Source organism: Puntigrus tetrazona, chromosome 9 (assembly GCF_018831695.1).
Source record: "Puntigrus tetrazona isolate hp1 chromosome 9, ASM1883169v1, whole genome shotgun sequence".
Lineage (NCBI taxonomy): Eukaryota > Metazoa > Chordata > Actinopteri > Cypriniformes > Cyprinidae > Puntigrus > Puntigrus tetrazona.
Window position 1 is genome coordinate 9160062 of NC_056707.1, and position 24989 is coordinate 9185050.

Consider the following 24989-nt stretch of genomic DNA (forward strand, 5'->3'; position numbering starts at 1 on the left):
ATATGTGTATCACCAACGTGTAGCCTATAACCCGAAGGGAAATAAAACGGAAGAGAAACTATTACTAAATGTATGATGACTATTGGCTATAAAACAGGAAATGAACTACACCGGCATTACACAACAGTAAGCGATGTAATATTTAAAACTTCAACAGTTTTTGGAATCGGTAAGTGCTTATGAATTGAAACACTGTCAAGAATATACATTAAAAATTAAACTTTCAGAAGAAATATACTCGGATGCGTACCGCTTAGTTCATTTATTGTGCATGTATTGTTTAAATTATTTGTTAGAATTCTCAAAAACCTGGTTTCAAGGAACATCTTCAGTAGAAAAACACCTACACGTACAGTGATTTTAATAATACATGTCTCTATATCACTTGTATTATATAGCAGTTAATGTAGATTCCCTTCAAAGTACATTAGTTTTATTTAACATCCCGTTGTGACTGGTGATAAGTATTATAAAAGTGGCTGAATGTGTGTCGGTTAATCGTGGCACTTCCACATCCTGGCACGTCCAGATCTCTGATGGCTGGGTGTCCGAGAGGTTCTACTGCTTCAGACGGGACGGGGACGAGAAGCCGACTGGCTGCTTTAATCTTTATGGGGTCAGGCGTTTGGGGTCACGAGGGAACATGGAGGTCTGACGTACGTTATGTAGGCCGAGATAAAGCATGGTCACTCTCTCCAGACCTAAAAGATGGCAGACATTTAACATCACACACTAGTCCCAAAGATATGTTTGAATTAGAAACTATATATATATATATATATATAAAAGAAATATTTAGGAAGTGTTTTTTTAAGATTTCCAGTCATATATGATTCTTCAGAAATTGATCTAATATGCTGATTTGGTGTTTCTTATAAACAGCTGAGCCACTTAATATTTGAATGCCTAAAAACTACTGTATTTATTTTAAACAGCAATATTTTGTTACATTATAAACGCCTTTGCTATAAAAACTTTGAACAGTAATTCGTCTATGAATTACTTATTCTAAGATTGTAAAAAATGTTTGTTACCTATGCCACCGCCAGCATGAGGAGGAGCTCCGTAACGGAACGAGTCAATGTAGGCCTTGATCTTCTCCAAGTCTGCAACACAGAGCACAAAATGGATCATCTATAGCAAAGCAGACTTTATGTTTACCTTATGGCTTCAAATGCATTGCAGTAACTCCACATTCTGTGTATTCCTGTTCATTGGAGCGTCACTTTTAAGAACACGTGGATGCTGTGTAGTTACCGATGCCGTGGTGCATTGCTCTCTCGGTGAGCAGCTGGGCATCGTGGACTCTCTGAGCTCCAGACAGGATCTCCTCTCCTCTCATGAACATGTCATATGAGTTGGAGTATTTCTGCAGGAAGAAGGGTTTGTTAAGAACCATGTGGCACCTGGATAAAAAAAAAAAAAGAAGTGATCTAAACACTTACCGGGTTGCTGGGGTCAGGCATGGTGTAGAACGGCCTTACCGCCAAAGGGTATTTGTCCAGCACATAGAAGTCAGTGTCATACTAAAATAAACACAAAAGTGTGTTTAATTTATAAGTGCCACATTCCACTCATTTGCACAACCATATTTGTCCAGGTTTAAATATTTCTGGAGCTAAAAACATTGATGATTTAGATTTACAAGGTCATTTTGCACTTTCTCAGACTTCAGCATGACCCATATTCAAGAGGGAGCTTGAGAGCATTAGAGCAAGTATGCCCTTATTTTTATTATTACTTATTTATTTATTTATTTAAAAAGAACATTTTAATTTTATAACATTTACAATGTAAAAAATGTATATAAATGGTCTTTTAAGCTTTTTATTCACCAAAGAAAAAAATGTTTAAGCAGCACTGTTTTCAACACTGATAATAATAGTTTTTTGAACAGCAAATCAGCATATTAAAATGATTTCTGACAGAAATTAAAATATATATCTATAGATATATATAGATACATTTTTAAATTTGCTGCATTTTCAATCAAATAAATGCCATCTTAGTGAACATAAGAGACTTCTTTCAGTCTTTCCGAGCACAATCTTTATTGTTACAGTCATGTATGTTATTTATATGTCAAAGATCTTTTACCTTCTCTTTCACAAGACGACCAAGCAGCTTTTCGTTAGGGGTGCTGAGGAAGAAAAAAATATGTTTTAAAGTGTGTTACACATTCCCTGTGGGAAATCCCATCAAGAAAGCCACCCTGACCTCAAATCTTCTTCATCTCCCATTTCCACCCCAGCAGCTTTGAGCATCGCCACGGCCTCCTTATACTCCAGTCTCAGGGTGGGCTCCAGGAACTTGAACGGCTCACTGGGGTACTGCTTGTTCACCGTCTGGATCTCTGTCTGGAACCTGGAGTGCATCCACGTCACAGACACACGATGAGAGAGAGAGAGAGAAGCAGCTGATAGAACTTTACATGGAACGTGGGCCCAAAGTTCAATTGAAAGCTTCAAATTAATTTTCTTCTAACGTTTCATCTTTTCAATACTATTTTCCACACCTAACGTTATTTTTCTCATTGCTGATCAGGTTGATTGTGATTACTGGATGAATCATTTATGAACTCCACATAAAGAGAATGCAGAGTCAGATTTCCATTTGTCTTCAAGTATGAAGTAAAAGACTTGCAGTATTAAGTTGAGCACTAGATGGCAGTGTACATCCTGGTTATTATCAAATCACATGACTGTGTTGGCATTTCTTTCACGTGAATGAGTCACTTTGAAGACAAATTCATGTGACATTATTCTCATGTGATTTGTTTCTTATTAAAAGGAAATAGGACTTCATTTTTTTTTTTTTTTTGCAAATTTAAAGCAATGTTGAATAAGTCACATCCCTTACCGGTCACGTAGTCCCTTAAAGATCTGAACCATGGTGTCAGTAATGGAGTCAATGACCTCATGGTAATGGTAATTGAAAGCCATTTCAATATCCAGCCCCACAAACTCAGTCAGATGGCGATGAGTGTTGGAGTCCTCAGCCCTGAACACTGGGAGAGACATTTGCATAGAAAACTGAGTGATTCCTATTCATAGTAACCTCAGTGTTTCAATAAAAATTCATTTTAAACATTACTATTGTTCACGGCTGACAGAAATGTCCCATCATGAAATAGATAACAGGCCCCCATTTTCAAAATTCAAATTGCTTTACAGTGGTATTATAGCTAACCAAAACTGAACTATTGAAATATTTGGGATTAATTTAAATACAGCTGAAACAAAATAAACAAATATTAGATGTAAATATAAAAATTAAGCTTTTACAACTAGCTGAAATAAAAGAAGTTGAAGTATATAAATTAGTAAAAACTTACAACAAAAATAAATATTAAATAAAATTACTAAAATCTAAATTAAAACTGAAAATGTAAAAATATGAATAAATCAGTACTTATTAAAAATTATATATATATATATATATATATATATATATATATATATATATATATATATATATATATATATATATTTTTTTTTTTTTTTATATATATTATTTTTTATTTTATTTTATTTTTTTATTTTATGCTAAAACACTACATTTTTCTTGTATCTAAAATGCTGCCTTTTGAAATTTTGTTGTCAAATGACGAGACACATCTCCAGGTATTAAAAACATTTTTTTACAGTGTGGCTTCCCATCAGCAGAGGTCCCTGACGAGCTGTATTTTTCTGAAGTCTTGCGTCCCACGGCTCTGCTGAAAGTGTTTGATATTCTTGCTCTATTCAGTGTGCTGCACATGGGGGATTTCTGCGCCCGCCAAATGCACCAAGAGTGCAATCCGTCTATTTATCCTGCAGTATGTCCTGATCTGCATACTGGCAGAGAGGAGATACTGCTGAAGGTGACCTCTACCCACAGACGTACAAATACAGCGGCCAGATGCTTTTGGGGCCACTGTCTACAGTACATAATTGCCTCTGGGTACACCGGATTGTTTGCTGTCCAACCTTAAAAATGACCCGGGGATGGGGACAGCATACAGAAGAGAAGGGTGCGTTTCTATGCTTTACCTGGTCCGACACAGAAGACTTTGTCAAAGTCAGCACAAATGCACATCTGCTTGTAGAGCTGAGGGGACTGGGCCAGGTATGCACTGGTTTTAAAGTAGGAGACGGTGAAGACGTTTGCTCCACCCTCGCTGGCAGCTGTGAAAAATACACAAAGACATGCGCGCTGTGATCATAGATAATATTTTGTGCGCTAATAATTCTCACGGTAACCATGGTCATCATAAGAACGCGCTGTTCTATAGGGCACGGAGAGTTGGGTGTGGGCACCGGATGTCATGCGGTTTTACTGAGAGAACACAATGTTGATCTGTTGCGGGTGGCAGATCACACCGAAGGCGGCAAAGTTTAAATTCGAAATGCGTCATTAAGGCTTTTTCTGATTCGCTGGTCGGCCTACAGAGGAAATGAAAGTAACTGTTTTCCTTAACAGCGAAAACCGCATAAACACAACAGGGGGGTTTTGCTGAGAGAAAGTGTTGTAACACCACCAACAGCTTTGCTGACGTAATACCCACTCTTTAAAATCATTGGTGGACTAAAAAAGCAGCATATTTAAGAGGTGGTTGAAGTAGTTGGCGCTTGACTACAGTCAACTCTAAAGAGATCCTGATCAACAAGCAGTGGAAAGTACAAGTACTAAGGGGGAAAACAGCAGTAACACATATTCATTAAAATGAATACAATTTGTTGTGTGTGTGTTTTTTGGGGGGGTATTTGCAATAGCTTTTTTTTTTTTACATAAATGCAAAATAATTTCTTTTACATTCACTCCTGCCATTGAGTCAGTACTCTTTCATTATACCAATAAAGTTTGATTATATCACTAAAAATGAAAGCTCTTTTCTGCCTCAAAATATAACCAAAAATATAATCAAAATTTGCTTTTGGTATTTTAAACTTTATCTCACATTTACTTCTCTTTGCTTTTGAAGGTAGAGTCAGTCTTCTATGAAAAAATGAAATGTTGATGGTATGATTTATTTTTTATACTTTTGAAAGAAGTCTCTAGTGTTCACAAAGGCTACTTTCTTTTATACAAATAAAAAACAGTAAAATAAAAATAATATTACGTTATTTTATTATAAGAGTTTTAAAAATGTTTTCTATTTGAATATATTTTAAAATGTGACGATAAAGATGAATATTCAGCACCGTGACTCCAATCTTCAGTGTTGCATTATCCTTCAGAAATGACTTCCTATCAACGCTAAAAACAGTTGTGCTCCTTGATTTTTCAGCATTCTCAGAGAAAGCAATCAATTTGCAGAGTTTCGAGTCGAGTCAACGGAAGCAGACCCTGAACTCTTCACAAAGCCAGCTGCGCTCATGAATCCAAGCAGACCCGATAGCTCTCGGTGTACCCACCATCTCAAGAGCGCTAACATGGCATCCTATCACTGACTGGAGACATATCTCCTTAATAAACACCACTTTTTCTTCACCCAGTGTTTTGACAGTGTCGCTGTCTTTTTTTACCTCAGAAAATGAAAAAGTATCAATCCTTGAAATTGAAATTTTTAGAGACTGAAGGTGCAGAGAAGGAACAATAAACTAAGTTGGACAGCGTGAGCAGGAAATCATTCAGAAGGCTCAGTGTGTGAGGACAGAGATAAGACCTGCGCTCCTCCATCCCTGCAGTCATGAATACAGATACTCCAGTGTGAACATGGAGACAAGATCATTTGCCTCGTGTCGTCTCAAATGCTCTGTGAGGTTGAAGTCACCATGTAACAGAAGCAGCGACACATCTTTTCTTCTAGATAGTGATATTCATCCAAACGAAATGGATTATTAGATTACGGATTACTGAATATGAGTTTACGGTCGGCTATAAGAAAGGTGGGGTTTAAACGGTTGGAGAAGTCTGGCATGCATCACTAGAAAGAAGTCTGTAGTTTCACTTGAACATGAAAGTTTAAAGAAAATCAAACATGCATGATTGTGTTGTGGCATTTGAAGAGGCATTTAATTGTTATAATGTGGCATAATTCACCACAAAACTAAATACCCAACCCGGTCTTCATTACATCAGTAAAAATGTCGTTTCAGAGGTGGATTTACTTCTGTTTCGATATGACATGATGAAAACGGATCATGATGATAATTTAACCGATTTATAAATGTATTGCTTATGCCGTGTTATTATTTGTGCTTGTTGCTTAAACTAGTCACCGCATATTCATTTTCAAAAAAGATGAGTTTTTGAGTTTTGTCAGTAAATAACTAGTGAACTCCTCTGACAACGTATGCAGAGAGATGTGAACAAAGGGAGAGAGATGAAGTGCACTTGGGGAAGGCCGTACCAGAGATGATTTTGGGGGTCTGGATCTCCACAAAGCCCTTGTTGATGAGCGTGTCTCTGAAGAGCTGACATACACCTGACTGCAGCCTGAAGATGGCCTGGCTGGTCGTGGTCTGTGAAGGAAGACGCATGGGTTAGTAAACAAGTTATGTAAGCTGTTTATTTGGGTGTTGCCAGGGACTGATGTCAGCACTTCTCTTTTAATGTCACGTAATAGCTTGAAACCTCTGCTTTGCACTGCAGAAGTTCTGGAGAAAACATAATGCTAGATCTCAAAAGACCTCTTTTTTTATTATGCTCTGATAAAATTTCTCTGGAAACTGAATATATTCTGGTCATTTTTGTCAGAGATACAAATAAATTAGGTCCTCTTCACAGGACCAAAGGGACAGACTAGTTGCAAAATCAATCTTCAGCAACAATCAAACCTTCTGAATCCTCAGGTCTCAAACAAAAAAGCTTTCTCAGCCTGACTTTCCCGTGAATCAGATGACTCCCTGGTGACCTGTGATACGGGCCACGTTTCCTTTCTTCGTGACTTACAGAGAGCTCACATAAATTCTAGAGAAACAAACAGCTTCTATATCAATATTTCAAGGATCTTGTTTATTGGATTTTTATTCAGTTAGGACAGACTCACTTTTGCACACAAGATTTCATGTGATAGAATTACATTAAGATTTCTATGGAGATTTAAGGTAATTAGATGTATTCTGGTTCCATGTTTGTAGTTTTTTAACCTCATTATATCCCTTACTCCCCTAAGGGGGATTTTTAGAGGGATTCTAGTGAGCAGTCTTGCCTATATAAGCAGCCACCTTCTATTATTGTAACGAAATATGACCGAATTAATAAACAGCAACTCTGCAGACAGATCTACAACATGCATGTACACAAACTGAGCTGGTATCAAAAAAGCTGTTTTTAAATTATTTTAGATTGAATTCATGGTACTGTTATTGTCTTTTGACATGCAGCCTTGATGAACAGTTTAGAGTTTCTGGTTGTCAGGGAGATAAGAGTTACACTTCCTGTAAAGGGTGTTAATCAAAACAGCTACTGAATGAAGTGACTGTGGTTTGAATATAATAAATACCAGACATAGATAATGGGTAAAATAGGCAATTGTTAGATAGAGCTATTCAGTTTTCAGTACTGAAAATATGTACACAAAAAGTTTGGTAAAGATTTTTCTATAAAGTCACATTTATTTGAAAAAAAAACAAACAAAAAAAAACCAGCAAAACAGCAATACTGTTATTACAATTTACAAATAAGTGTTTCTATTTTTATCTATCTACTTTTGAACGGTACTGTATATTTATGACTGAATTATCTCTTTTCTGCGGTCTTAGATTATTTGTTTCCCCGTGCTTGTCACAATGCATTTTGGTATTGCCCTCTTTGCAAAACAAAGTTGAGTCATAAAAAGCTATCTTACAAGGCAGTAAAATTTAGCTGCCTTCCATTCAGAAACTTTCACTTCTAAGTATACAGCCTTGGAAATGCCCCCAAAAAATCCATATTATCATTAGTGACTTGCAACTTTCAAATGAGTTTCTACAACTTTTAACTAAGAAATTTGAGTAGTTTAAAAAAATCATTAAATAGAGACTGCACCTTCTAACAGCAAAATAAATTAAATACAGGGCCTTGCAGTAATATTTGCACCCTTAGTAAATCTTAAGTGGCTGTGAAAAAGATATCTTTATGCTTTTAAACTTTCTTTCAAAAAAATCCCAAAATTCTAACCTATCATTGAAGTAAAACAATTTAAAAGTATGTAAGTATTGGAGAAAAAGTTTTTCTCCAACTGCATATTGGCTACTATTATTGGGACCCCTGTAAATTCTTATGAGTAAAATATCTCTGATATATATTTCCATATTTTAAGCATACCAGGGTGACTAGGAAGATGAAATTGTCAAGCTACAGCTTCCTGTTTCAAAAACTTAGTCAGGTAAAAAATTTCCTTAATCATCCACAAGGAGTAAAACCAAACAAAGTTCTGATGTGCAGAACAAGATGCCGAGCTTCCCAAAACAGAAAGTGGCTTTAAGACAAAAACTAAAGCATTGCAAATACACATTTACATCATCAGGGCAAAGATTAAGAATTTCAATCAACTAATGATGTTTCAAATATGTCTGGAAGAGGATGTGTGTTTTGAGTGGCCAAAGACACCCCAAGGATCACAGCTGGAGAACTGCAGAGATTACTTGAATCTTGGAGACAGAAAAGACGTAAAAAAATATATAAATCCAATGAAATCTAGCATATTCTGTTGTCAGACACAAGTAAAATTTAAGCTGACACGTTAAAAAAAAGAAAGAAAGAGCTTTTTGGCATCAAACCCACTGGATGGGTTTAGTACAAACAGGGATTAGAAAAAGTACCTCATACCCACGTTTAAATATTCTGCTGGATCTTTAATGTTGTTAGTCTGTTTTCCTGCATGGATTCTCTCAAATACAAACAGTTAAAAAATCTAGAGCTGACTGACTTTGTCAGAAATCTTATAATAGGCCATGGTTGAATCTTCCATACGAACGACAATCCAAAACAAACATCAAAATGAACACAAAAATGGGTCCCTGAGTACAAGATGAAGCACTTGCCATGGCTGTCCCAGTCCTCAGACCTGAACCCTGTAGAAAATGAGTGAGATGAACTAAAGAGGAGAAGCACCAACATGGAGCTGATATTCTGAAGGATCTAGAGGGATTCTGCATGAAGGAATGGTCCTCTAAACTATAGGTGTTGTCCAAAATCTACAGGCATTACAGAAGAAACCTCAGGGCTGCTTTATTGGGAAAAGGATGTTGCAATAATTGGGTGCCAATAACTAGAGAAAGCATTTATTTCACAATAATTTTCTCCTCGCTTTCAATTGTGAATTTTTTTAAATGAAAGATCAAAAGGATAAACAATGAAGATTTTCTTTCACAGCCCCCTTTGGGTGCAAATATTAGTGGAGGGCACTGTGCAGCTGAATGCAACGAGACAATTGTGGACCATATAGACCTGCAAAGATTATGCTCATGTACATGAGTGTGGGAAACCTGGAGAAATTAAATGCTTTTTTTTAAATAACACTTTTTGATTTATGACCATAATGCAGTAAATGTAATATAAACAGGACAACAGTACTTCCTCTTATTAAGCTGCTAATAAATATCAAGAAGTCAACAGATTAAGACAGTCTGTCTGTATTCTTGGTGTAGATCATGATAACACGGCGCCGGGGGTGTGCTGCGAGTACATAAAGCAACTCGTCTGTGAAGCCGAGTGGATGTACAGTTAATATGCAAAGCTGCTATCAGCAGAGTGTGTAAACATGCAGGTTTCTGTAGGCGTCCTCACACGTCTCTTACTGGGAGCGTTTAGAAAAGAGCTGTGCGCGTCACTCTAGTGTTCGCAAGGCTGCAGTGAAATGCATAGAGGTACAAAAAGCTGTTGTCCTGTGGTTTGACTTCTCCGCCTCACACTCTCAGATTTCTGCCTTCACTTTCTGGAAGTACTCAAAAACGGGCCCTTTCTCAGAGCAAGGTGCGTGGTGGCAGTCCTATAGCACTGCCAGATTTCAATCTCATTTGGTGTGTGAGAAACAACAAAAAAAACACAAGGTGTGTGTGTGTGTGTGTGTGTGGGTGCATGACACAGAGATCTTTCATTATGACAAATCTAAGCCTATAACCGCTGGAAACTGTCTATTGCTTTATTGTTCAGTGAAATGAAAGTGTGAGGCAGGCCAGGTCTGTTCACACAGGCACATTGTTACAGAAACAGGTGCTCTCGCAAAGCAGAGGCGGCCAATCACAGCACTCGAGTCCCACAACCACATCAGGGCTTCATAAATCTGAACAGTCCACTCATTTGGGATTCTCCTTCATTTCAAAACCTTATCGCTTTTTTCATGATGCACAATATAAGGAAGTCAGAAAGGACAGGCTGAGGAGGTCTGTACAGTAGAAGCTTAAGCAAGCTAACGATTAGCTTTCCCGTTTAGTTTAACTTCATGTGGTCTTGGGCAGGCTGACTGACAACTGACTTGAAACATGCTATTTCAAAATTATGTATCAACTGTGATGGCATCAAAGCCACATCACTAAGTGCTGCAAAACCAATTTGAGAACAGCCTGCTAGCTTATTCTGCGCAGTTTCTTCAAAGTGGCTGCACGACTGGCTGGATTCACAGATAACAACACGTTTCTTGTTTATTCTGAAATTTGATTTGTCTAACTCTTACAAATTTCTTCATGTAAACCTAAGGTCATTGCACACAGAGTTTGAAACTTTCATACGTTATAAATACAACAATTCTGCCTCTGAAACTGTTGTCCATTATAAAAAATTTGGATCAAGTTAGATTTTTTGTTTGTACATCTGTAGGAAGCATTGTGATAGGAATGGATGGCTAATACAAAAAAATGAAAACTTGAAAACTTTGGACTCCAGGTCCTTGCTCCTTGGACAAGTTCGAAATTTGCTTTCAAAATGGATTGGCATTCAATAGACAAATTGTATTTATTTATTTTTTTTATGATGGACGAACGTTTTGGAGGCAGTGTGTAAATGGGTTTAGTGTAGCATGCAGTAACCTTCAATGTTAAATTGCATCATGCTTTACGAAATAAAACTTCTAAAATATATTAGTATTTGGACAGTATATGCTTATGCTGAACTTTATTCTTGCACGTACAGCCACTGTATTAAGCAGTACATAAATCATTCAATAAAAATAGTTTTCTGTCTATTCTGAAAACATCTGAAATGTCCGTCTGACAGCCGCAGCTGCACACAAGTACAGTGTGTTTAATGGATTATAATGTTCTTTACCAATATACTGATTGTTAAAATACATTTTTCAAGTTGTAAATTGTAAAAAGAAATTATACATAAACAGGACTTCAATTCTCTATGTGCCATTGTAAATATTGCCAATCCTCATAGCTTTATTTTTATCCGTGACCTGACTTAGGTCTATTGGCATTTGCTTGACTGGTCCAGGGACAGTCACCTGAGACAAAAAATGTCACGTGACTATTTACAGGACAAGGCTAATCAACCAAATCCTGACCCCTGGACAGATTATTCATGCTAAAAATAAAATCAGGAAGAGGTGGATACAGGCTTACCCTCAGATCAATAACTCTGTTGTCCAGTCTGGTGTCCTGATTGACAGTGGCTCTTCCTTCCTGAAAGAAAAGTAGGAACTTATTGGTTGTGGTTACTCAAAAAAAAAAATTCTCCATCATTCTTTTGTCAGCTAAATCTGACTGGACTCTGGAGTGTATTTCCAGATGCTTTCAGGATTATCACAAGACGTTCTAAAAATTAAACAAAACTTCCAATATGTCAGAAGCTAGAGGATATTATCTTAGTGACAAATCAACAACAACAATTTGAAGTGCATTAACAGAAAACCATTTCCATTGTTGAGATCCAGAGAGCAGGTGTTTTTTTTCCATACTTTGAAAATAAATGATCAGAGGCATTCATCACATGAAAGAAAAAACATCCTGATGAACATAAAAAAAAACATCTGAAAACTGTAACGATTCAACACTTTTAAAAGGCAATGCATAAATTAATTATCTTGCAGAGCCCCTATGTAAGCCCCCACAACTAAGAGTTATGTCTCCTTTAAAAAGCCTGTAGGAGCTGAAGACTAATCAACAGGCAGCTCATCCTCAGACCGCCCGATAAGACACAGACGTAATGAGGCGGCAGATGCTCTGTCTGACTGACATCGTGGAATCCCTGCAGAGAACACCTGGACAGCAACTGCAGCTGGTTTCTTCTTACTACATAAACACTGCACCACCATTAGCTGTATGACGTCAAGAAAGACAGAAGTCATGTTCACAATAGCCATTTCTGGAGAGTATACTGTGCAAAAGAGGCAAATTATCTGTCTGTACGGCATGCCTGGATGATCTGCTGCATTTGCTATGAGAAATACACAACTGATTACACCATAAAAACTACTATATACACCTTAATGTAACGCGTTTAACAATTTCAAGGTTATTTTTTTATCTGTATAGCACCTTAAAGTACGAATGCTGCTGCTTTAAGTGATAGTTCACTTAAAAAAAAAAAGAAGAAGTCAATGTGTGTTTGGAACCACTTGAGGTTGAGTAAATGATGACAGAATTTATGTTTTTTGGGAGAACTATCCCTTCAATGCATACTACGCTGTGTACCGTGTATTGTGTAGTATCCTTATATTACATTCCCAACAGAAAAAAAACTGAAAAAACAATCTTTTAACTCAACTTGTCTAAGATAACTGGGGTTTATCATATCTGCTAACATTTCAATTTGATTTGTGTTCTCCTCTTCTCTCATTACCCACAACTTTTCAACTTTCTCACCCCTCCGTCTCTCACCTCGTCTCCTTCTCCCTCTGGCCTGACAGCATCTTCCAGCTGAAGGGGAAGTCTGGCCTCAGACTGGCTGATCACAAAGATCTGAGACAAAGGCACAGAATAGGGAACGAGAGTTTAGGCTGTTATTCGATACAAAACACAAGAACTCGTCTAACTGAATGTCCAAGCTGCTTTTTTCCATACAATGAATGTGAAATAGTGAACGTGAACTCTGTTGTCTCTGGTCCCCTACACTTTCACTGCATGGACTAAAGCAGCTCGTAAACCTTCTGCTAAACTACTCCTTTTGTGTTCCACGTAAGAAAGTAAGTCATACAAGTCTGAAACAACATGAGGGTCAGAAAGTGATGGTCCTATATTCATTTTGGAGTGAATTACCAATTTAACAGCATGTTACTACAGGTGAATTGTACCTGCAAATAGGTTTGGTACCATTCACTGGTTATAGTTTATGTAAGGTCAAAACACTTCACTGTGTAGATAGATATAAAGACCCTAATGCTCTCTCAGTCAAATAAAAGAGATGAATCTCAGATCTCTACCCTCTCCACATGGAGCTCCACATCCTGCTGGGAACAGCTCTCAATCTTCTGCTCCACCTTCTTCACCACAGCCTCCACATCAATGATGCTTTCTTTCGTGAGGCTGCAAACAGAAAAGTACAGCATGAGGATGAGGGGGAAAACATCCTGCAAATTCGATCACTGCGATCCAAAATGATTTTAAATCCACATTTAAAAAATCTTGTAGACTAAAAAGTATCATTTCTGACCTTAAAAATTGTAGACCGAATACTTCTGAAATTAATTACTCGCATCACAAAAAAAAACTTCACAAATTCAGGTTTAGAAATATGAGATGTGTAGATTTATTAGACTCTGGGGATAATGATCTAAAATAATTCTCTTTCACTTTAGAACTAAATGTAGGTGTTTTTTTAAACAACATTCAGAAAAGCACACATGAAACAGAAACTGCAGAACAACTTCATGGAAACTCGTGCGACTATACTGTTAGGCAACAGTACCTCTGCAATTCAACTTATTTTCTAACGATCTCTATCACATGGTATACACGAGTTCTGCTTTTACAATTCCAACAAACAGATTGCTGTTGTGAAGAAACCACATTGCTTTTACTCTGATGAAACACCTGCAACCCGGTGTGTATTTTAAAGGCTAGGTCACAATTTTAAAGGCTTCCCACAAACACAAATACTTCAACAATATTAGCAGTAAAGTGAATACCTAAAAATAAAAACCTGTTCACTTACTTAAACTCTAGTCATTTTAAATTAGTTTTCAGTGGAACACAAAATTAGAAACTTCTGATGAATATTTGAATCTAAATATTACACCTTGACAGGCATGGTCACTTTGAACTATCAAAAAAAAAAGCCAATCGGGTTTGGAACTACATGAGGGTGAGTGACTGATGACAGAGTTTTCATTTTGGATGACCTACTCCTTTTAGTAAAACAATATTAGATTGGCAAGACTAAGCCGCGTCGCCTCTCTAAGGTCAAACGTTAAGATGATGGCCAACTGTCTGCCTCAGAAACAGACGGCACAAATTGAGATTGCAACCTTCAGCTCCAGTCATTACAAAGGAGTAATGAGCGACCAGAGAGAGGGAGAGAATGAGATGCGCCAGTCCCTGCCAGCTGCTGCTCAGAGAGCGGCCACATCGCTCTGGGATCAGTTCTGCTTACACGGCCTTCTCTAACAATCTCCATACAGACACGCTGCTCTTTATAAGTCCTGATTAAGTCTGGCCGCTGAACACTAAGCCGCCCATGATGGGCTCTGCATTAGTGCTTGTGTATTGAAAGGACGCTGGCCTGGAGGGAGAGGTGGATATAAAGAGAGGATTATGCAGGGGGCGAGTGTGTTTGACCTGCCCTCTGATTGTGCTTTATCACACAACATTTGATTTTCACCAAGCTTCAGTGATGAAGACTGCGCATCCACTGACCAACTGACCATCAGCTAGGGGGAGCTGTGCTCTAAAAAGTGTCTAACATCTCTGTGTAGGTTTGAGGTAGCAAGGTGACACACAAAGAAATTCTAATTGCGGTCTGAAGCATCCTATGTTCAGGAAGCACTTCTTAATAACCTTATTATGAACGGATATGGCCTGAAAAGGATGTGAAGTGTGTGAAACAAAACTATTTAATTACTGTGCAAATCAGACGTGAGTGGCTTTATAGCTTGGTTTGGATAGACACAAAAATGTATTAAAATCTTTGCCATGGGAGGATTAATGATACTGGGATTCTACAAAAGGTAAAAGGATGTGTAAATAACACTTAAACATGGTAAAACTCACTATTTGAGTTAGTTGTTGATTTAAGAAATACAGTGGCTATGGCAGTATGACAAAAGACAGCAACATTAATTATATATTCTGGTTCTGTATTGTTTCTGCCAAATAATGTAAAAGTAATATATATAAATATAATATACCTTTTATACGTCTATATCTTGAACATAATTAAGTGTTACAAAGTGTCTATAAGCACTATAAGGTGCGTTACGAGGCATTATAAATGAATTAAAACTACTTTTATAATGCAGTACTGCGTTAATCATAGTGAAACTCATTTTTACCCATTAGTTCATGGGGGAATGTGCATCCAAGAGTAATGCAGCTAACACAGGTGTGCATTATTTTTAAATAAACCACATAATTATTTTAGACAACTCTGGAACACTAAATACAGGCAGGTATTTGGTAAAACTTGGAAGTTGGGTACGTTAAAAACATCCTCTAACTGAAATACTCTAACTGTTATGTTACTCCACTAACAATTACGTAATACAAAGAGAGGAAGTTTCAGTGATCTGTTAGATTAGTAAAGCGCTCGTAAGATTTCTGCTGAGGTGAAATCCTTCAGTTAGATAAGAAATAAGCAAGTGCATAGCTATCAACCAGAACCGCTTGAGTCAAGAACAATTACATTCAACTGCAAGCAATGGGAAACAAGACCAACAGCGTAAGAAACTGAAAAGGAACTCCCCAAACCACAACACCCTTCCTAATTCACGACTGATAATGCGAATAGAGTTTAGCCACCATTCAATTCTGCATGAGTAAACAGAGGATGTTAACACGGTCAAGCAACAAACCCTCTGACCCTCTTAAAAGAATGGAAGTGGACTTGGAAACAAAGTGAACAAGCCTTGTCTATCAAACTGTTGTAAAAGTTTCCTATCTGATGAAATATTTAAAGCAAGAATGCAAAAGAAGTAATCATGCAAATGTTCAAACATTCACATTGGACTGAATCGATGATAAGAAACTAAAATCGCAACTAATACAACGCATTATATGAAATGAAAGGTTTCACTTTTGTATTTGTGAGCTAATGTTTGTCCTATTGTCCCACAACCCCCTATTTGACCCCAAACCCATAGTCATTTATTCAAGCCATACTTCTGAGTAGGCATGTCTCTCTGATGTATCTACTGCTTGTTGTTTTAAGGGGTATGACCCATTACGGTGTTGAGGGAAAGCTGTATCCGACAGCAAAAATGGAGCTTTTGTTCTGAAGTGAAACTTTATCGATGGCCACTTAACACATTTAAATGGAATGAGTCGCCAGGACTTCACTTTTCCCACCATTGTTTGACAGGAAAAGTGGCCTATACTCACTTAGCTGCAAACTTGACCATCTGCTTGCTTGCACGATCTCCCACGGCGAGCAGGGCCTGCACGGTAAACTGCTGGTGACGCAGGACCAAGAAGCACTGTTTCCCTAGAGAAAAAAAACAACCTGTCAGAACACATACCACAGCATACCTTACAACGCGGGTACTTACTGCCCAAGACAAAAGTCACACTAACATAGTTTAATATACACTAAAAGTTCAGGTTTGGGGGCGGTAATACTTAACAAAAAAAACAAATATATGAGAATAACCAGCAATACCAATTCAATAAAAATGTATCATAATTTAACAATAAATTGTGTTTAGTTTATATATTTAGATTTTACTAGATATTTAGAGAACTGTAGAACATGCTGTTCCAACTCTTGTAAGCACCAAATAAGCACCAAATTAGCAACCAACAGCTTGGACGTCTCTTTGAAAGTCACAACGAGTCTAGTTTTGACTTGTCACCAAATTGCTAATCAGACACCTTGAGAGTGAACAAACTCTGATTTGTGTAAACCTGACACGGATCAGGTCAAGATCAGAGACCACCCAGACTCTTTGAAGTCCGCCTCAGTGTTCAGAGGCTGTCAGACAGACAGCTGAGAGGTAGTTAAAAACAGACCCTTCATCGCAGAGCAAATCAGGATGTTGTTGTGCTGAAGGACATCCTTCAGCCCAGAGCACACCGACAGAATGAAGGAAGCTGGAGGTTAAAGGATCCTTGACATGGAAGTCGTAGTGGAAGGAAACTAGTGATATAGAAATGGTTTATTCATTACGGCACTCTTCAAGCAGGTGTGTACGTGTGGGCCCTTCAGACTTGGATTGTGTGGGACAGACAGGGGAAGCCACAAAGTTTCATTTAAACTGACGATTCAACCAAACGGTTTCTATTGACGTCATTTACTATTAATAAAACACAGCCACAAGAGGTGTTTGTCAGTTCTGTAGTGAAAATGGCCATCATTTTTGTAAGCTTTTAACGTCATTGCAATTCATGCGAATAAAAATTTGACAGCACCCATATCCCTCATGATCCTCATCACCTCCATTATTTTATTATATTATATTTTTAGATTAGATTATATTACATTTTATTAAGAATGTGCATCACATGCATTGAGGAACTTAAAACTTAATCCAACTTTTCGGCAAATTTTGGCAAAACTGCCAGTGTGGCCAATTTAATTTGTCTTGAGGTAGACTTCACATTTTATTAATTTATTAATTTGGGCATTATATGTGTACAGAAAATTAGCAAACTGCTCACAGTGGTTATGTTAAAAACAAAAGGTTGGCTTACTACCTACTTAGTATGTTTTTATGTTTATATGTGTGTATTCAATGAGTGAACACTCATTATTGACTATTAATAAAGTTGTTTAGCATTAAACAAACTTTGTGTAAAAATACACTCATTCTTTGCAGTCTGGTGAAATAATAAAACGAGAGAGACCACTTTTGTGGCTGTTTTTACCATTCATTGATCACACTAGAAATAAAATGTCAAGTCATAATTCTGGGAACCCCTATTCACATGCGTAGTTTTGCAAATGCAGCAAAAGTTAACAAAACTACACAAAATTCAAGCCTAAAAAGGTCACTGTCTATTATGAATAGTCTACCAGTTCGTTTCCGTTTAAAGTTCAAATTCAATTAAAAAAATGAATCGGATGTGAAACTCAAGGGGAGAAATGTTTCACGTTAATGTTTTATTGAATACTCATGTATAACGTGATAACGTCTGTTATTTGCATTTAAACTGAAGCCTTTAGCAGACGTTTTTATCTAAAACAACTTACATTGCATTTTTAAGGTATATGCAATTCTATCAGTTCTCGCGCTCCCTCAAGATGACCTTGGTGCCAAACCCATGCTCTACTGTTTGAGAGAAAGGAACTGTAATTATTAAGGCAATAATCGAACCCGCATTGTCAAATAAGAAACCCTTGAGCTTTGGTAAGAGCAGCTACCACCTGTTGAAATGAATTGAGCAAGACTTCGAGCAACAGATGAGCTTGAGTAATAGTGAGGAGGCGTTTACCTTTAGCTCTGCTGGTGTGAATTCTGGCGCGCACCCAGATCTGCTGCTCTGCCTTCTCGGGTGTCAGGTCCTGGACACGCACCAACGCCCTGTCTGCCTCCATCCAGGAGAGAGAGAGAGAGAGAGTCTCAGAGAAAAGACATCAAAGACGACAGGCCTCCCCCCTTGTACACAGATCTCCACAAAGACATTCACTCGGATTACAAAGCCACCGCGAGGAGGGCTAATAAATATGAAACATAACAAGCCCCGTCTGAAAGGTGACCATCATGTGAATTCTTCTTCGTTTTGACAAATACAGTGTCACCCTGCCTCCGCTGACTCGCATTATGACTTTACCATGAGGCAGCAGAGACGGGGCGGTCCTGCTCAGCCCCAGTTAAAGTGCTCAAGGCATTTGGCTGATCCGGAATCCACCCACATGAAAGCTTCGTCTATCTCTGCCTGAGAGGAATGCTGGTGGGAGACGACTTTGTTCTGTAGCAGCAGAGCTTAAAAACTCGCAGCCGGACAGTCGGGAGTAATGTCACCCTAATTCCTCATCCGAGATTTATCTTGTACAGTTATTCAAGAATATTATGTGTGACAGCGAGGGGAGGAACATCGGGGAGAGCTAAAGGGGACGTCAGGGAGATCCTGACAGCATTAGATTATCTCTTCAGCTCAAAGACATTCCTAATTATCATTCTACGGCAGATTTTGCACTGGGAAACCTGTCTATATTCATCCTGTGGGAGCGAGATGCCCTCCTAAATCTCCACTTAAATGCGGAGAAGGACACTGACCCAGTTTCTGCTGGGATTGGACCATAGGACAGATCCCATAGCGATCCTTGGCAAAATCCTGGGAGGAGAAGAGAAAAAGATAGGGTTGGTAAAAAATCTTAAAGGAACGATTTGGCAAAAAAAAATAAAAAATCTTTTCATTCTGTCATCATTTATTCTCCCTTATGTTATTTAAAACATTGCTTCCTTCTGTGTAACACCAAATGAGAATGCTTGAATGGGTACTTAAACCTTTAAGCCTCAAAAACGATGCGAAACCACCACAAAAGCATCATAAAATGTCCATTTAAGCTATATGTAGCAAGTTAAAAAATACATTCGTTAAATTTATCACAGATAATCATCCATTTCAGTAAGCTGTTAATTTGAGAACCTCAGGATTGGATCATGATTCATCAAGGAGTTAAACAAATCTTTTGTGAACTGGATCAAGCAATACATTGCTAAAAAAAATAAACTCAATACAAAAAAAAAAAAAAACCTTCTTAAAACAGACATTGCCAGGGTTAAGTCAAGATATTTAGGGAATGATATGTTAAATGCGACATACGGTCCATTTACTTGTATCCTATATGTATGTATATATACAACTGTTTAACTCTAGAGAGTTGAAAAATGAAATTATTTTCAAAAAAGTGTCATGTAACTAACAGAACATGTGAATTTTGCCCGTGAACAGTAAATACTTACATCTTCATCAGCTTCCTGCTGCTCTGCAGCCTGAGTCAAAGAGAGAAAATGATTTCAATCAAACTTCAACAGCAGAGGGAAAGCAGACCCTCCGTACGAGCTAGCATAAACATTAAACACATACTAATTATTCTGGAGAAAGGCAATCACTGCACGTTCATTTTCAACATTTTACCCAACTGCAATACAAATTGAAACACTTGTCTGCAAGCACATTAGAGTGCTAAAATGGAAAATAAAAATGACTTTTCTAGTTAAAACAGAACTGGACTGTTTGTGAATTACCCAAATCAATGTGTCAATTTAAGTATGACTTTATACACTTGTTCTGCTCATGTTTCCTGTCTCTGAATCACTCGCTTTACGAAATGCTGCACAAATGTCCAGCAGACAATTAAAAAAAAAAAAAAATACATACATAACAACCCTCCTTAAGACTTCTAAATATTTAAACATGGATATTTTTGGACTGTTGGGACCGTTTTCATTATTCACTATAGTATTATAGTATATTGTTTTATTGCTATTTTATTATTTCTAAATATTAAAAACAATAAGACGAAAAGTAGACATTACACAAAAAAAATAAGCACAGCAGTCAATTTGACCATTTAAAATATTGGAGAATTATTCTCTGCATGCAAAATGCCTCTTTGTTTAGACAAATACACAGATTTGTAATCACAGGAATTGTAAAACAATGAAAACCCCTCCATACGGTGGTGGTGGGCCATGGGCAGTATAGTGGGCAGGGTTTGAGTCTCCTGGCGCACACTCACCAGCTTGGCCTGCTTCTCTGCCTTCTTCGCCGCTTTCTCTGCTTCCTTCTGCTGTTTCTTTAGGGCTTTCTTTGATTGGGCTTGCTGCTCCTCCTCAGCGGCTCTAAAACAGGAAGACACCACACAACAAAAACAGCTCTGTCAAATTTCCATCTACCTTTTTTTTTTTTTTTTCACATTTCCTTCCAGGAAGCTTTTAAAGAAAGATGGGGAAAAGCATTCCAGCCGTGGCTTACACACATAGGCACAGCATCCCGCTGGCTTTTAAGTTGCTGTGTCTTTCATCTATTGTTTCAACATGCCCAAAAAAAATAACAGGGGCTAAATTAGACTGTCATCAGTAATGTCTACTTGTTTGTGCTCCTGTGGTTTAGGTAGTCCGGTTATAGTAACAGGAAGAGAGATGTGTGTCTACAATAACAGCCTTCAGGTAATACGGTTGTCACATACTGTAGCAACAGACTGATATAACAGTAAAGATTGAAAATGAGAACATGGAAGGAAAGATCGATAATAAAGTGTTATTTCAGTACACTTTTTTTTAATGATGTTACATGACCACCAGCGTAAATAGTAGCTAACAGTCATTAAAAAGAGGCTGTAGAGGTGTTTCAGATGACACTGAATAATTACAGGTGTTATTACTGAGCTATAAACATTATACACATATATACACAAATACACGTTTCTGAAACATACATGCACTTGTGTTTATTTATATAGGCCTATACATAATAAATATATACACAGAATATATACATACATTAATGTAAACAAAAACTATTGGATGCGATTAATCATGATTAATAATTTGACAGCACTATTATTTACACATTAAACGCCTAAAAATATTTTATTGTAAATTGTCAGTTATCTTGTATAATGTCTTGATATATACACACCAGTTCAAAGCCTTGGGCTCAGTATGATTTTTTAAAAAGAAATTATTGCTTTTATTCAGCAAGGAAATATTATAATGAAACAAAAAATATACAGATTTTTTATAAATTTAATATTTTTTGGATCTTTCTGTTTATTAAATATCCCTAAGAAATGATCACGATTTTCCCAAAAGCATTAAGCAGTACAACTGTTTATAGCATCATGATAATAAACATTTCACAAAAAGCAAATCATAATAATAATAATTACACTGATTTCTGAAGGTTCATGTGATACTGAAGACTGGAATAATGACAAAAATTCAGTATTGCCATCAAATGAATAATATTTAACATTTAATAAAATCACAGGAATTTTTTTTTTTTTTTTTAATTAGAAATAGTGCTGTCAAGTATTAATCACATCCAAAATAAAGGTTTACATATATATTTATATATATTTATTTATATATTTACAGTTATAATTTGTAAACAGCACTTTTCTTAAATATTCATATATATATATATATATATATATATATATATATATATATATATATATATATATATATATATATATATATATATATATATATATATATATATAAAAAACCAGTAAACTCACAAAGATATAAGCAAATTACAAAATACTTCGGACACTAGTTAACCAGCTCCATTAACCAAGTGAGTCTAAAATTTGCCAAGACTACCACCGATCCATCATTAGTTAATAAGAGAGATGAATCACCAAGCAGTACAACAGTTATTTAAAACAAACACAATAACACAGAGAAACCCCAACAGTATGTAAACCGATCGCAGGGCAAAGGTTAAAAGAAAATGACATGCCTCTGTGATCTCCATTACCATTTTAAACTCTCGTTTCATGACGCACGGTTTCCGGTTAACAGGACTGACCGGCCGCTTTTTTAAAACACCCATTACAAATCACTCATTTGCTAAATTTAAATTCTGCTCGCCCTGTGTGGATACGAATGGCGCCATTCAATCTGAAACCACACGAGTAACAGGTGGTCAACTACACGAGCAGAACAAAACCGTGCTCCACCTCAAGACATTTAACAGAATGCACTATCACACTAATTACTCCAAACAACAGAGCAAACAGAGAAACTGTGACTCCGCTGCAAAGCCTTGCCCTTTATCCAACACTGAGCTACAAATACCCTCCAAAAAACAGCAGATTCTGGGCAGGAGACCATATGGCAGCCCTCAGGCAACGCAGGATCAAGTGCCTGTACGCAGAGCTGCAGAAGTTTGAACACAATGGATCGGTGAATGTCTTTCCCAGCACTACCACTGCCAAGACGACAACAGTGCAGCCGCGGGCACCGCTGAGGTCTCAACCGTGCCAAAGCGGGCAATAAACAACTCTGCTCCCCCCACCCTCTGCATTATGCATCGGCACGTAACGGCAGCGGAGGGCATAAAGGGCCGCGGTGAAGGTATGCACAGCACGGAGTGGTTTTCAAGGGAATTCACGGATGACGGTTCCCCAAAGCATCGCTGCAATTTCTGCTTACAGGAAATTGGAGGCACTGGGGCAGATAGAAGAGAATGAGAAGGCTGCCGGTAATTAAAGGCCTTTGCCAGATTCGGGGTTATGTATTTACACAGAAACACAAAGCCTGGGGCAGAGCAGGGGTATAAAAATAAGGGTGGAGCATTCAGATGCCCTCCGCACCACCCCAGAAAGCAGCTGTTGACTCAACAAATTAAGGTTTATATATTAAACCATAGACAGTATTGTTCACACAGCTAACACTGCTGTAGGCACAGCATAGCATTATTATATAAATAACGTGCTTAATAACTCGTCTGCTGTAAGATCATTCTGCAATCAAAACAAATCATTTTCCCTTTTGAAATTTTACTTTCACTTTGGTTTTTGTAAAAGCAGGTCAAGGAAGGTGTTTACTTTTTGGAAATTCAATTCTATTTTAAAATAACTACTATTACAATGGTTTCTAAACTAGGTACTAAATAGGTACTAATACCAAATGTATTGATAAAGCATGTTAAAGTTAACATGATTTTCAACAAACTATTGGAAATGCTTTTCTTTTGAGGATTCTATTTATCATATATCATTACACACACATATATATACACATATACATATATATACATATATATATATACACATATACATATATATATATATATATATATATATATATATATATATATATATATATATATATATATATACACATATATACACATATATATATATATATATACACATGTGATACATCCTTATAATCAAACTGTGTCTTTCATTACGGCCTTAATAAACATTAACGTATTATTATTATTAAAAACTGGTAACTATTACTGGTAGCTAATACATCACAAGCACTGCTTATACATATTCAATGTTTCTTTTACAATACAAAATTCCTCCACGCCAACTCTGTTTATTAACTGTATTGCATTTTAAACGTCTCCACGATGAATACCTACGAGTAGTAAACTGATTCCTATCTAGGTTATTCAAACAAGATCGACAAACTAAAACATAAAAGTGTCGCAAAGGTTTATATAGCGTATCTGATCACTTGTTTAATTCCAACTCTTAGTTTTTCAAGACACTGTTCAGCTGTCACCGTAAAATATCGCTAAACTGCTGATGCAATCATCTGCAACTCTATTAGACTCAGCTAGCATCAAGGCAAGCTAATGAATGCCCTGAGCACAAATATTACACATCCGCAGAAAACAATGGTTGTATTCTCACCCTTGCACATTTTCTTTAGTCATAGTTCGGCTCTGAAGGGATGCAGTGAAACAAAAGCACTAGATATTGAGGATTAAAGTCTTGTTAATGTACAGTGACAGCCACTGGGAACGATGGACATGTGGAGAAGCGTGGAAGTGTTTTGCTGTTGCACATTCACGGCTTCCTCGCGAGTCCGTGTAGAACACGTTTCCCCGGAAAAAAGGTTCCTATATACTGGTTTATCCGCACGCGCTCGGTGCAGGTCGTCTCAGTTCGTGTAAATAAAACAGTGAAATGAATAAGTGAAATAAAACATATATTAACACCGCTATCCCCCTGCCATCTCAGAAAAATAACGTGTTAAACATGAGTTAAACCAGGGTCACTGGATAATTAACAATGCAATAAATAACCTGAAAACAGCCTTTTTCTTGAGTTACAGACCACCATTTCTGTTTGTTCTATTCAGTTGTGTTGTAGGGCTGTAAAGTCTTTCAAGAGTTATTGGTCACAGGAGGTCCTGATGCAGGAAACTGCCTTCCTGATCCTTCAGCCAAAACAATGTAAACGTAATAATAAACAAATGGCAAGAGTAGGAAATAGAGTTTGATTAACTTTCTGCGCAATAAAGCTAATCTGAATCTAAATAAACAGTTTGATCATGTTTCTGGCCACATTTG

At 37.2% G+C, this 24989-nt stretch overlaps 1 protein-coding gene across 3 annotated transcripts; it reads right to left on the minus strand.

Annotated features, from left to right (window-relative positions):
- Positions 1–247: 247 nt before the first annotated feature.
- dars1 (aspartyl-tRNA synthetase 1) lies at positions 248–24492 on the minus strand. 3 transcript variants are annotated; one of them, XM_043249165.1, is made up of 18 exons: positions 24328–24491; positions 20686–20788; positions 19907–19936; positions 19217–19274; positions 18432–18524; positions 16383–16485; positions 13271–13373; positions 12714–12809; positions 11472–11531; positions 6335–6446; positions 4032–4166; positions 2860–3007; positions 2218–2364; positions 2098–2140; positions 1446–1526; positions 1258–1369; positions 1035–1106; positions 248–701 (listed from the first exon to the last, which is right to left on the minus strand). In XM_043249165.1, exons 1-18 carry the CDS (start codon positions 24348–24350, stop codon positions 610–612), a joined length of 1611 nt encoding a protein of 536 aa, XP_043105100.1. In that variant the 5' UTR covers positions 24351–24491; the 3' UTR covers positions 248–609. The 3 variants fall into 3 exon arrangements, with proteins under 3 accessions (XP_043105100.1, XP_043105101.1, XP_043105102.1); XM_043249166.1 differs by having other exon boundaries at positions 12729–12809; positions 24328–24490; XM_043249167.1 differs by lacking the exon at positions 4032–4166 and having other exon boundaries at positions 24328–24492.
- Between the last annotated feature and the right edge of the window lie 497 nt (positions 24493–24989).